This window comes from Lytechinus pictus, chromosome 7, assembly GCF_037042905.1.
Source record: "Lytechinus pictus isolate F3 Inbred chromosome 7, Lp3.0, whole genome shotgun sequence".
NCBI lineage: Eukaryota > Metazoa > Echinodermata > Echinoidea > Temnopleuroida > Toxopneustidae > Lytechinus > Lytechinus pictus.
Window position 1 is genome coordinate 15055745 of NC_087251.1, and position 14435 is coordinate 15070179.

Consider the following 14435-nt stretch of genomic DNA (forward strand, 5'->3'; position numbering starts at 1 on the left):
TCATGCAGGATGTTCAGTGATACTTGATTAACCTTATGTATAAGTTTCATGAACTAGGTCCATATATTTTCTAAGTTATGATGACATTTCAAAAACTTAACCTTAGGTTAAGATTTTGATGTTGATTCCCCCAACATGGTCTAAGTTCATTGACCCTAAATGACCATTGACCATGGTCATGTGACATGAAACTCAGGCAGGATGTTCAGTAATACTTGATTAACCTTATGGCCAAGTTTCATGAACTAGGTCCATATACTTTCTAAGTTATGCTGTCATTTCAAAAACTTAACCTCAGGTTAAGATTTGGTGTTGACGCCGCCGCCGCCGCCGCCGTCGCCGCCGCCGCCGCCGCCGCCGCCGCCGCCGCCGTCGGAAAAGCGGCGCCTATAGTCTCACTCTGCTATGCAGGTGAGACAAAAATGCTTAAAAGCGCTTACCTCCATTCAAAATGTAGCTCATGATGAGAACAGACGTCAAGCCGTACTGTGCCTGCAAACAATGTAAAAGATAGGTGAAAATGTGGCGGCTCTAATTTCCCATTCCCGATGGTGAAAAGTTTATATTCCCCTCCAAAAAAAATGATGAAACAGATTTATTTGAACACATTCCTTGTTTGGGGAAATCGAAATTTATCTAGACGGCTTTTTTTTTATTGGGGGGGGGGGGGTCCGGGATTTTCCATCCCCTGTATAGAGAGAATCTTTTACAAACACAATCAATTGTGATTTTTGACAATGCTTTAACCTGTCGATAGAAGACAATTTGATCTTTTCTGTCAGTACAGTAAGTTAGAAAAAAATTAGACCCAAAAATAATAATCTCAAATCAACAACAACAAAAAAGAAACTGACACACAAAAATTCTCAATTTCAAAATGCTATATTTGCCTTTGCCAATTAAGTAAATGCCCTTGTGGACCTACCATTTTAATAGATGCTTAGATCTCGTCGACTTAATTAGAAGTAATGATTAGCTCACAAACAGTGCGTATCGTTGATTTTAATTTTGTTAAGGATTACAGGCATAATAATAGTGCCGTACCCATGCGCCCTTGAATGTTTTTGAAGGCTATACAGTCGATGGAAAAGCAAGGTATGAACTCCATGGTATGAATAACGCAGGTTATTATAATTCATTATGAATGATTTTCAGGGACAAAAACAACAGTAATGATAATATCCTCATATTTCTAAGGGTAGCCACTTCAACTTTGAGTTTTGAAAATTGTTCTCCCAGCGGGCACTGCTTAAAAAGATGATAATATTATTACCCCGGCTCTTAATTGCATGGTTATGGGCCCGAATTCACAAAGGTGGACTCTGCAGAATCCACGGATTTTAGAATCCGTGGATTCATCCGTGGATTTTGCAGAATCCACCTTTGTGAATTCGGGCCACGCTCAAGCATTCGAGGAATTTGTTTCTACCGTGTACCCATTTACTACTACACTGGGATGGAGAGTGGCAAATGTAGATAATTACCTTGCCAATAGCTCCGTGTTCAAGCGCCAGTGTCTGACACATTGTCCTTTGCAGAACTAATCTCTTTCGTTCATTTTTTACCTATATGCTTATCGCATAAAGCCAGTTGTACAAAATAAAACTGACAAAGAAAATATTTGTTTTTACTTTCATTTGCATGATTTAAGGTGATACGCACCCCCCCCCCTTTCTTGCCAATTTATAAGTATGTAACCTCATCAATGCCACACCCTTGCACATCTCTTTAGAGAGAAAACGTTATGCCAGTATATACATTGCCCCCTTTTCGGCCGTATAGTACATCCAACCTTCACAACTATTAGCAATTTAATGCAATCAACATACAATATTGATTAAAATTTACCATGGTGTAACCAATGAATTGTTATGAATAAGGTATAAATCAAGGGCATACAGCAAAGCCATGAAAACACAGAGAAAATAACAGATAAAAAATAAATTTCATATCACCCCCATAACAATAGACTTATTCAAAACGTTTTTAAGTTTCGGATCAGAATATCAAAAATTTTCTGCTCGTGATTCGCGCTCACATTATTAATGTAGGAAAATACCCAATTACCCATCCTTTTCCTGATTTACCAAACATGAATAGAGTGTCCCGTTTATAGGTCTGAAATCTCAATTTTGTTTCCGCTCGCTTCAATAGTAATACCTATCCTGTTCATGATTAAAAAAGTGCTTAGAATGTCCAGTTTTTTTTTGTGTCAAAAATTTTCAGCTCGCGCTTTGCGCTCGCATCATTTAATTGTTGAAATATGTATCGTCTTAATGGATAACTGCAAATAGTTCTTATAGCAAGTCCCTTTTCGATCAGACCAGAACGTAGGTTATATCCAAAAAAATTGTTACATACGCATCTTGTTCAGGCTCGCAAACATTGCTCAAAATGTTCAATTTTCAGGACAAAATACATGTCCAAAAATGTCCGAAAATTTTAGCTCGTGCTTTGCACTCGCACTATTTAATTGTACACACACACACCCTCACACTCACACACACATATATATATACATATATAAAGTTACTTAAGTTACTAATTATAGTCCCATATCACTTTTACCACGTTTATCAAATATATTGGAAAATTGTGTATAAACGATTGGATTCTTTTTTATCAGTACATAAAATTCTTACGTCAGCGCAATTTGGCGTTAGAAAAAATATCGCTACTGATTATGCAATAGGTAAACTTCTTGATAATGTTGTAAACTCTCTTTCCAAAAGCAATCATATAATCGCTTTAATCATGGACCAAAGTAAGGCCTTCGACACTATTGACAATAACATTTTACTCCATAAATCAGATAATTACGGAATACTGGGAGTTGCTTGGTCTTGGATTTAAAGCTATATATAAAATCGACAACATTTCATTATATTGATGATGCTTAATCTCCTTTGTCTTCTATTAATTGTGGAGTACCACAGGGTTTTATTCTAGGACCTTTACTGTTTTCCTCAATTCTTTCATTTATTTTACATGCTGATGATACGAGAATTTTGTTATCTCACACAAATATATATAGATGAATTAATTAATATAATGAATTTGGAATTTAAAAAAATGTTTCCTCGTGGTTTAAATGTAACAATTTATCTTTAAACAGAAGCAAAACTCATTTTATTCATTTTCAAACTACTTATAGGAATGAAAATTTTCCACGAAACATTTCAATTGATAATATACCTACTGATAAAAGAGAACATGTAAAATTCCTTGGCGTTACAATAGACAAACATTTATCATGGAACCAGCATGTGACCAATATCTCAAAATATTTTCTGTTAGAGCATTCCCTGTTTATGATATACAATGCATTGGTTCTACCATATAACAATTGTTGCAACCTTATCTGGGGAAACTGTGGTAAAACCAAACTCGACCATCTATTTTTATTTCAAAAGAAAGCTTTTAGAATCTGTAAATAATATCAGCATATCTATCATACCCTGATCCTCTTTTTCATCGTTTAAAAACATATGAGAATATGACATATAATTACAATACTAGTAGCTATTTTTATGTTTAAATATCATTACAAAATGCTTCCCCCGTGTTTACCGATATCTTTCATATAATAACAAATTGCATTTATACCCAACACTGTCACTTCCGTGCTAAATACACTTACACGGAAACATAGACAATATAATGATTGACGTTCTGTAAACCGGTATGTTTATATTATCTATTACTTAATCTCCCCAACTAAAATGTTCTTTTATTATTTAACCATATGTTTTGCATTTTCTTTGCCAAATAAAAATAAAAATATATGTATGGAGAGGGGGTGAAAAGAGGGGAAAACACTGTAGACAGAGAGGAACATTCACGAAAAACAATTCTCCAGATATGGGGTCGATGCAAGTCAAAAAATGAAATGTAATTTTAAATTCTGAACAGCAAATGCAGTCACATGTCTTGACGGATACAATCATACTGTTTATCATTATTCCTGATAATTCATGTATCGTTTTAACCATGTGTGGGGTCCCCTTGAGACCCCTTTTATATATAAAAACAAGTGTTAGAGATCTGTGATGAATATTTTATTTTGCTTACATTAGGTTAATATTAAGTCTATTTCAAGGGGTTTTATGAAGTTTATGACTGTCCATTATTCTCACCAGTGGCGGATCTGGGGGGGGGGGGGCACAGCCGGCCCATAATCAAAATTTTTAAGGTAAATATACCCCCCCCCCCCTTGAAAGTGAGGACCTTTTTTGTTTTTTGGGGGGGTTGCTTGTCATATTTTCCACGGACGAAATTATCTTCAAATCTAGGTGAAAACCTTCTTTTCTTTTTTTTTGCTTGTCAAATTTTCGTCGGGAAAATGTTCACCCCCCCCCCCTTTGGAAAATATTGGATCCGCCTTTGATGCTCCCCCATTGCAGTCGTAATGGCTTCGCTTTATGTCCCTGCTCTACTCATGTTATTTACATTACTATTTGTTTGCACCATGGTAACTTTTCAATTGTATTAATGATGATGTATGTTGACTGAAATAAAAACCATTCATAGTTCTGACAGTTGGCTTACATGTACCATACCGCTATACTGCTATTATCAGCAATATATTTGTACCAAACTGGAATAACGCATTCCCTCTATCATGATGGAACAAAACTGCAGGGTTGTGGCATTGATGTGAATATAAAATGGATGTGTAGAAATAAATTGACAAGAAAGGAGAATAATGGCATTGTGGTCCTTGAAAGATTATTCAAATAGGTCAAGGATAAAAGTTGATAATAATATAGCCTCCCTTTGTCTATACATGACTTTGTAGAGAGCACCTCCCTCGTCATTCGCCTTAAAAACTTAATTAAAAGGGCGCATGTGCATCATGGCTTTACTCAATGTACCGAATCGACGATAAACACTTTCATACATTTTGGATAATTGGGTAAGCCTATAGCGCGATCTAATCATCATCTAAATTAATCGACAGACAAGATCGAACATGGTAGGCCTGGACATTTCCTTAACTGGTAGAAGCATAGTATTTTGAGATTGTGAATTTTTGTGTTTTTTATTCAATTTGTTCTTGTTGTTGTTGTTGTTGAATTGAGTTCAACTGTTCAATAAATAACTATCTGGACAAAAATTGATTATCGCTTATGTTGAAATATCGTCAAAGATCACTATTCATTGCATAATGATGTACGATGATTCTCTTTCTAAGATATATCCTTCGTAAAGTGCCCCTCCCTAAAATAAAGTTAAGATAAATGTCTTTTTTTTCAAAATTTTTGATGATTTCAAATAAATCTATTTCATCGTTTTTTTTTAATTAAAAGCTTTCACTGATTAGTAATAAGAAGTTGAAAGCCGCCTTATTTTCCTCTTTCTGTCATTTTTTTCAGGCACATTACAGCTTGTTGTTGGTTCTCATCATGAGTTATGTATTGAATGGAGGTAAGCATTTGTTTTCTTTGTAGTTAATCTCTAATATCATATTTTTTATGTATGTACTGTCTTTAAGTCCTAAGAAACATTTTAAGGTGTGTGCATGTATTTGACAAAAACTTGAAAAAAAAAAAAATGATGGAACGTAGTGATATGTTACTACGTGGATTATGGATAAGAGTATACACCCTTAAGACGTGTATAACAAATTATTGTCGTTAAAATAAAGCAAAATTATAATGTATGTTTTCCTACCTTATTTATTTGTTAATTTTCAGTCATGCTATTAAATATAAACTATGTTAGGATTTCGTAATATGTTTTGTGGAAGATAAATAAATACGAGTTTGAATTTAGATGATTTTCTTTAATTTAAATTCAAATGATACTGTACAAATATTTGTGATATTTGCGCAACAAAATAGGTTATTGTATTGAATAACTTCTTGGGGGTAATATGATGCACCTTGTTTTGCCAGGGAGTTGGATAGAGGGGACGTGTAAGGTGGATGGGGTGGGCTCGGCTCGAGGTGATGGGAGGTAATAAAATTATTATTGATGGCTTCTATTCCTATAATTATCTGTTTGTATGTATTTTGGAGAAAAAAATCTGTCTCGACTGATTAACACTCGAAAATAGAAGGAATATGAAAACAAGTATTAGTATGGTGTGATTACACATATAGTTTACACTTATTATTTTTATTATTATTATTTTAAGGTCATGTGATATGGAGTTCAACGTAATACCTGAGTTAATAAATGGTCGATGTATTATGATATACTTTATAAGAGTGATTTTGAGATAATACAGAAGGGGTTAATTAAGAAAATAACATGAAATATCACTTAAGCGCTTCAATAAGATAGTTATCGTCAAGTATGTTATGAGTTGTCATTGTGTCTGATATTTTGTTGAAGAGTTATTATTGATATTGCTATGTCATTTTGTCCATGTAAAACAATTTTACGTTATTGAAAAATAAAAATCACTAAATACAAAAAAGTAACAGATTTAAAATAAATCCAAATCGACCGCACGTATAGTTCATTCAAACTTTGAATTTACATGTAGTTTTGATTCTAAGTACATGAAGTATTTACTTTAGTATCAAATGGCGGTCTCTTGCGTTCATTAAGTATTATTAGTAGTATTATCATTAATAAGTTAAGATTATACTCACATCATTATTTTGTATATTCGTTATGTATTGTGACTATATTGTTTGTTTCATGAATTATTGTGTACGTTACATAAAATTATGTAACATTGATATTGTGTTATTTGAATGCAGAAATAAAAGCAAACAAACAAACGAATTAGTTGATATTCAATATTCAAGCTTTTAGTTTGAATCTCTAAGCTTGCAACTAATGTTATATATTTACATACGAATCCATTGTTTTCGACTGGAAAATAACCACAACTGAATTAGATTTAGCTACATCCATGAAATGTAGAGTGTTTCCATTTATGATTCATACTGAAACTGAAGTCTCATCAACTGGAAGTGAAATTTTGCATCATATTCTAGTTTTCAGAATAGATATTTTCTTCAAACAGGCCAAACAATAATGAATAACAACTACATCAAATTGATAATGATGGTAAATAATTGATGATGATTAAAGAAATATAGATAAATATAATAATGTCAATAAGAGTAATAATTAATTATACATCATAATTTCAGTAATGGGTCTATTCTTACAAATTTTAATCAAAAACTAATTTAAACTATAAGCCTAGAATAAATATATACCAAGAACTTGCATGAGGGAAGAAAATATTGTGAACTGCTTTCACACAAACAAAGTAAAGAACAAAAAATACCCTTTCATTTCTGAACAGATTCAATGTTTTATCAACATAATACTTGTAAAGTCACAGCACAAATGATATATGTTTCATCGTTGTCTCCTTCATTCATTGTAAAAAAATACCAGTTCTTAAGATTTAAATCACATTACATTTAATTCAGTACTGGCGGATAATGATGTCGTTTGCCCCGAGATGGCCATGTCTTGTCCTCAAACGCATGTACCAGATTTTGATGAAGTCATCAAAATGGTTCCGAAGAGATTACCCTCCGATCATCAATTGGCAGGTCGTCCCGAGTTGAGAGGAATTGATACGAATTTGATTTGCTCAATACCAGGTACCTTACCCCCCTCTCCCGTGATGGAACGCTACATTATAAATTGCTTAAATTAAAATTGCCTTACTGGAGAGCTTTAAGGTATTCACTTCACGTGTTATGTACCTTCCTCTCCCCCATTAAGTCTTACATAGCTTACCTTATGATTTAGATTTTTTGCAGGAGTTTCTGCATTTATTGTAAAGTCAAAATGAATTAACAATGCATAAACATAATCGTAGTATGACATTAAAGTACATTGCAATGTGACAAATTTATAACAGTGTCATAATAAAATTTAGACATGAATAAAATTTAAGGATAAGACAAAACTATATAAGCAAAATAAATGCTTGAGTAATAGCAGCCAAAAGGGAAAAGGGTTTCATGGATTAAAATCTATCAATTCAGAAATGAAGAAAAGCTTCGTAACATTTATGTATATCGTGTGTGGCAAAATAGCCAATTGTGACTGATTGCCAAGCAAATGGATTGTCCAATCCAAGGAGAAAAACAAAACACATTTAAAGTAGGGTATCTCACCGCATGACTTCGCACCTATACAGTCAGTGACCAGTACTTGTGACTATGCATTTAAAACTTTCACTTTCAAAATAAAAAAAAATGCTGATAATTGGTCACTGGTCACACATTTTGAATAATACTTTCATGCAGCAATTATCTTTATTAGCTTTTTGACGATGTATTGATACATTCCTGATACAGAAAGTCAGAGACCAGTTAGGCAGGATATTTTTTATTCCTCAAGGAAATTTCAGCATAAAAATCCCCACCACATGCTGAGACTAACGCTTGCTGATCTTAGAAATACCCAGCAAGAGGAAGAGTTGCCCCCTCCCCAATAAAGATCATGCATATGACCGTGCTTATGGTCATGAAGAAAATATCACGAAGACGTTGTCTTGACTGATAAAATGAAACAGAGATTAATCGTAGGTAATATTAGTTTCATTTAACACGATTTATTTATAATTTTTCACATAGATTGTTTGTCTAATCCTTGTCTGCAAGGAGAGTCCTGTGTGGAAACATATGATGGATATGAATGTCACGTATGTCCACCCTGTACTACTGGAAATGCATGCAAAGGTAATTACCCAATAAGGCCAATAGTAATCGCTCAATACAACTGGAACTCATAGTGATAATTACTGATAATAATCTAAAGAATCTAAAAGTATTTCCGGGAAGGGGCTGATAGCCTATTTACACTTTCCAACAACGGTTATCGAAATTTGAACAGTAATATCATATTGGTATCAAAACATGAGTTTTATCTTCCAAGTCTTATTAGTCTAATATGTTCATATTTCTGTCGTTGTGTTTAGGAATCAGTTTCAACAAGCATTTTTGCTATACCTTCCGTTTCCTATAAACAATGTTTAAGCTTATCTGAACTTAACTTTGTAGATACATTTTGTACACAGTCTTGGATTCGTCCTCTGTGTGTGTATTTTTGTTATTCGTACAATCAAACTCTATGTATTCTGTTTCATGATTACAGGCATACAATGCATTGTATAAACATAAAAACTACTTATGTTAGTAATGAATTTGAACTAAAACTCAAACTATTTATTGTCTATTTCGCAGAGTACGAATTTATTTATGAGGTATGCATGTGAATTTTGTTGGAAGTGGGAAAATAAAATAAAAACTAAATTAAATGAATAATTCTACACTATTTTAAATGTATTTTCGTTATAGATGTCAATGATTTCAATATTATCAGTTGAACATATTTACACATTAATAAAATAACTGATACAATCTTTTATACCTTCAAAATTCAGACGAGCTTCCGAAAGACTGCTCTGACCATTACGATGCAGGTGAAAGGACGAGTGGAATATTCACTATTTGCTTGGGTTCTCACACAGAAGATGAAGAACGTATTGATGTTTATTGCAACTTGGATGGAGGTGATGGATGGGTGGTGAGAAACCTTGAATTTTCATATAAATTAATGCAATAAACAATAATTTGAAGAAAAAAATACGTATTACTTCAATAATGCTTATTTTCTGGAATCTTTAAGAGAGTTTTGAAAATTTTGAATCGATCTTTAAATTGCAAGTATCTTTATTTTTTATTTGTGATTCGAATCAGAAGTAGTTTGAATTTACAGGCTCAAGGTATATACCCTTTTAGTTTAATAATTTCCCATCCTTATGATCCCCTGCAAAAACCCAATTTTTCTGATTGAAAATAGGGGAGGGGGATTCTTTTCCTCTTTTTAATCTCTTCTATCACTTTCCCCTGTAATCCCTCCCCCTCTAAAATCATGAAAACGTAAAATCGTGCACTTTCTGGCAATGTTTTGGGATGGAAGTGGGGCTCCCCTTTCCACACACACACACACACACAAACACACACTCTCAATTATAAATAATATCTTTTCAGGAGAATGTGGGCACTTTCTCTATTATTAGCATATTCTATTACGCCACACGCAACGCCGGTCCTGCTATTATCAATTATTTATTTGTCTTTCTTTATAATTTAGTAATTTATTCGAAATAATATTTATTCATTCTAGGTCATTCAACGTCGGCAGGATGGAAGTGTGGATTTCTATAAAGATTGGGCTTCCTACAAGAATGGCTTTGGTGATATAGAGAACGAGTTCTGGCTGGGTAATGATATCATTCATCGCATCACATACCAGGCAACATACAGACTTCGATTAGAGATGGTGGATTTGCAAGGCAATCATTGGGATGCCAAATATGACAATTTTCGTGTTGGAAGTGAGATTGAGCTGTATCGCCTCGGTGCTCTCACTTTTACTGGAGGATCTGCAGGTGAATACAAAAACTGTGATGTAATTATCCCAACTCAAATAGCAAAATATTAGTCTTCTGTAATATAATAATATTCTATGGTTATAGTATACCTGTTGTATGATGATGGTGGTGATGATGATGATTTCATTTCATTTAATTTATTTCATTTTCAGCAAAATATAAATCAAATAAATACAATCATAACAAGTCAACATCATAAAAAAATATACAAATTATTAAATCAACTTGAAAAAGACATGTTATAAGAAAGTTACATACAAAATAATCATGGGTAAAGGATTTGTGATTTATAATTTGTGAAAATGGAGGATCCCACTAAAAACCATAGCTTGTATATTGTGGGCTCCTCAAAATATGACAAACGAGAAATAAATTTTATATATACAAATGATGTATAAAATATATGATGATGATAATGATGATAATGATGATGATTTTGATTATGGGTATCAATCATTGAGGGATAGGGAATATGTCCCCTTCAATATTTCAGGTGGGGCGGATGTTATTATCCCCAAATAATATAATTAATTATGTACAAAGCATGATCGTCATGATAATGAAGAGTACATGATGGCCATGGTTGTATGACCATGATGACCATCATTTTTTTTATCGGAATTGTTTTTATGTGTATTGTTATTTAATAAAAGCATTCCTTTCAGGTTTTGTTAGAAACAGATGAATGGATAAGGAAAAAAAATCCAGGAAAAATAGAACAATATATTCATATGTATGTTTTATTATTTTGCCTATATTAAGATAACCCCTCTCAGCAACCAAGCGCATGCCGCAGTGTGTCCCATTATTTATTTTACAACCCTTTTTACTGTCTGCCATTTCATTTTGGCTAGTATTCTTAATCCCATTTTATGATGCAATATAAGTGGAAATCATAGTAAAGAAATGAGAATTAAAATTTAAAGGATCATATAAAGGGAAATGACCCCGAAAGCCACCAAGAGTCTTCAAAGTGAATGATATTCATTTTAAAAAAATCAGCTCGCGCTTCGCACTCGTATTATTGTTCTAGTTTTGTACGGCCATGTTTATATTGTTTTGTTATCTTTGTATAGGTGATGCATTGTTCTATCATGTCAACTCAGCATTCTACACCTATGATCGTGATACTGGAAATGGCTGCGCCACGGCGTATAAAGGAGGATGGTGGTATCATAACTGTCACCACGCCAACCTCAACGGTCTTTGGTCATTTGCAAGTGGCACAGGGATGGCTTGGAATTCGAAATATATGAAGGGCTCTATCATGGAAATAAAAAAAATGGACTCGGAGTGATTAACCATTGATTGACACAAAAAACTGTATTCAACATCTATGGATATACAATATTAGTTGATGTTCAGATACTCTCTAATACTTTTATTGTCTTAGTGGTTTGGCGATTAAAAAAAAAACAAGGTTCTGATTAAACGCTGTAAAAAGTCCGGTTTTCAATATGCAACTCCAAGCAGGTGGTGCAACGTCAAACATATCAAAGGGTATTTCAGGAAGGGATATTTGATTTTATACTTGTAGACTTTTATTTTTTACGGCAACGAGGATAATAATATTACCTTCGAATTTAGCTTTTTGGAGCTGCAAGATGAATTATCTCATCAAGTATAAAATATCCTGTTAATGTATCTGGTCTTCTATTTTTCAGTTTAACAACCGTACCGATACTAAATCTTACCATTTTCTTTTTAAAAAGAGTTGGTAACTGCAAACTCCTAGTTCAACTTGACCCTAATTGAAAATATTGATGTTTAAGAGTTAAAGATAAAGCCTATGATCATTTTGCGTTCAAAATCATATAATACACTTCTCTGATGAACATAATTATCTATATAGCTCTATATCTAAATGTGAGCTTTATGACAAAGTAACCCAAATCATTTCTTATTAGTCATTTAAGGACGTTCCACAGTTAAAATGAAGTCCATGTCATTTTCACCAAATTTTGCAGAGAGTTACTTTGGTATCTATGCATTATGAAAATGCAAAAAATAACATAGGTTCATGTGCTTATTTTTTTTCTACGGGTCTTCAAAGTCACCGTATTTGAATGATATGCAATCTTGCGCAATCAAGAGAATTATGCCTCTCTTAGACCTCACGAATTCACCAAATGAGTTTAAATCATCTTTACTCAGTGAATACCGCATCAAACTTCATCAAATTCTCAAGATATATAACAAAGTGTATACCAAAGTAAGAGAAGGTCTTTTAATTGGTAAAACTATACCTATTTGGAGTCAACAGCGCCCTCATTTGGCAAGGATGATGCAAAAACTCGGAAAAAAAACAAATCTTCAAAGACGTGAATCTACTCAAAAATTAAAAAGTATTTTGTAAGCTGCACTTTTTTCAAAATCCATGTCATTTTTATCAAATTCGGCTAAACTGTAGAGGAATGCATATCAAAGGTGTAGCGAAGTTAAAAATATGAGGTCCATGTGCTCGTTTTTTAACTGTGAGTGTCCAAAATGAGGCGAGTTGGCATGAAAATCGCCCAAAATGCGTCCAAAACGTGCAAAAGTCTAATAATGCCGTCTAAAATGCGAATGATTCCGTAGTTTTGCCCCAAAACATTCAAAATCCATGTCATTTTCATCATACTCTCCATATTTGTAGAATAATTTATTCTAAAGACATTAAAATCTTAAAAATATGGGGTCCATCTGCTCGTTTTCAAACTATGAGTGTCCAAAGTGATGCGAGTTGGCTTGAAAATCGCCTAAAAAGCACCGAAAACATGCAAAAGTCTCTTAATACCCTCTAAAATGCAAATGGTTCCATATTTCGCTCCCAAACATTCAAAATCCATGTCATTTTCATCATACTCTCTAGATTTGTAGAGTAATATATTCTAAAAGCATTAAAATATTAAAAATATGGGGTCCATGTGCTTGTTTTTAAACTATCAGTGTCCAAAATGCTGCGAGTTGGCTTGAATATTTTGAAATCCACCTAAAATGCGCCGAAAACGTGCAAAAGTCTAGTATCGTCTAAAAGCGAATAGTTCAGTAGTTTTGCTCCCAAACATTAAAAATCAATGCCATTTTCATCATACTCTCTAGATTTTCAGAAGAATATATTCTGATGACGTTAAATTATTAAAAACATGGGGTCCATCTGCTCGTTTTTAAGCTATCAGTGTGTAAACTGTTGCGAGTTGGCTTGAAACAGCCCAAAATGCGCCGAAAACAAGTAAGTCTGATAATACCGTCCAAAATGTCTAAAATATGAATGGTTCCTTAGTCCTGCTCCCAAACATTAATAATCCATGTCATTTTCATCATACTCTCTAGATTTACAGAGGAATATATTTTGATGACGTTAAAATATTAAAAACATGGGGTCCATGTGCTCGTTTTTAAGCTATCAGTGTCTAAACTGTTGCGAGTTGGCTTGAAACAGCCCAAAATGCGCCGAAAACAAGTAAAAGTCTGATAAAACAAAAATCAACAAGTAAATTGAAATGTAACAATATAAGCTAGAATTGTATATTGATTTCCTTTTCACTTTTCGAATATATTATTGTTATTCTTTCTTCATTTTCTCTTTGACAGTTCTCCTGCTACTCATGAACGCACTGTATATACCATATACCTATCTAATATTATATAACTGTAATATGTAAATATACCTATATGGCTCTAGAATAACTTTACCTTCATATCACTTGTTGATGTTTGAATAAATCGTGAACTTTTTGTTAATGTTCAGTAAGTTGCATTAACCGGTTCCGCCTAAATTAATCAAGCTCCCATCCATTGACCAATAAGTAGTTTGTTGGGGAGGTGTGGTATAGTATAGGAGCATGGGTTGTCATTGTGGTATGGTAAGACAGAGAGCAAAATGTAGGAGAGGTTTATTGTATGTAAGTAGTAGGATGCTAGGCCTGTACGAGGGTGATGAGAGAAAAACGGTGGTAAAGGAGGCAGAGCGGGCCTGGTGGGAGGATGGTCATGGCCCTTACTAAAATAATGGTGTCGAGAGGAATAAAGATTACACGATGCTAGAATTATGTATTAAAAAAATTGAATG

General features: G+C 33.5%; 1 protein-coding gene across 3 annotated transcripts; it reads left to right on the forward strand.

Moving 5' to 3' along the window:
* Positions 1-4815: 4815 nt before the first annotated feature.
* On the forward strand, positions 4816-14148 carry LOC129265473 (ficolin-2-like). 3 transcript variants are annotated; one of them, XR_010293990.1, is made up of 8 exons: positions 4816-4975; positions 5376-5427; positions 7401-7577; positions 8562-8666; positions 9371-9513; positions 10117-10381; positions 11461-12484; positions 13828-14148. XR_010293990.1 is itself a non-coding variant. In XM_064101415.1 (7 exons), exons 1-7 carry the CDS (start codon positions 4973-4975, stop codon positions 11679-11681), a joined length of 966 nt encoding a protein of 321 aa, XP_063957485.1. In that variant the 5' UTR covers positions 4890-4972; the 3' UTR covers positions 11682-14144. The 3 variants fall into 3 exon arrangements, 2 of the variants coding, with proteins under 2 accessions (XP_063957485.1, XP_063957486.1); XM_064101415.1 differs by having other exon boundaries at positions 4890-4975; positions 11461-14144; XM_064101416.1 differs by lacking the exon at positions 7401-7577 and having other exon boundaries at positions 4890-4975; positions 11461-14148.
* Positions 14149-14435: the final 287 nt, after the last annotated feature.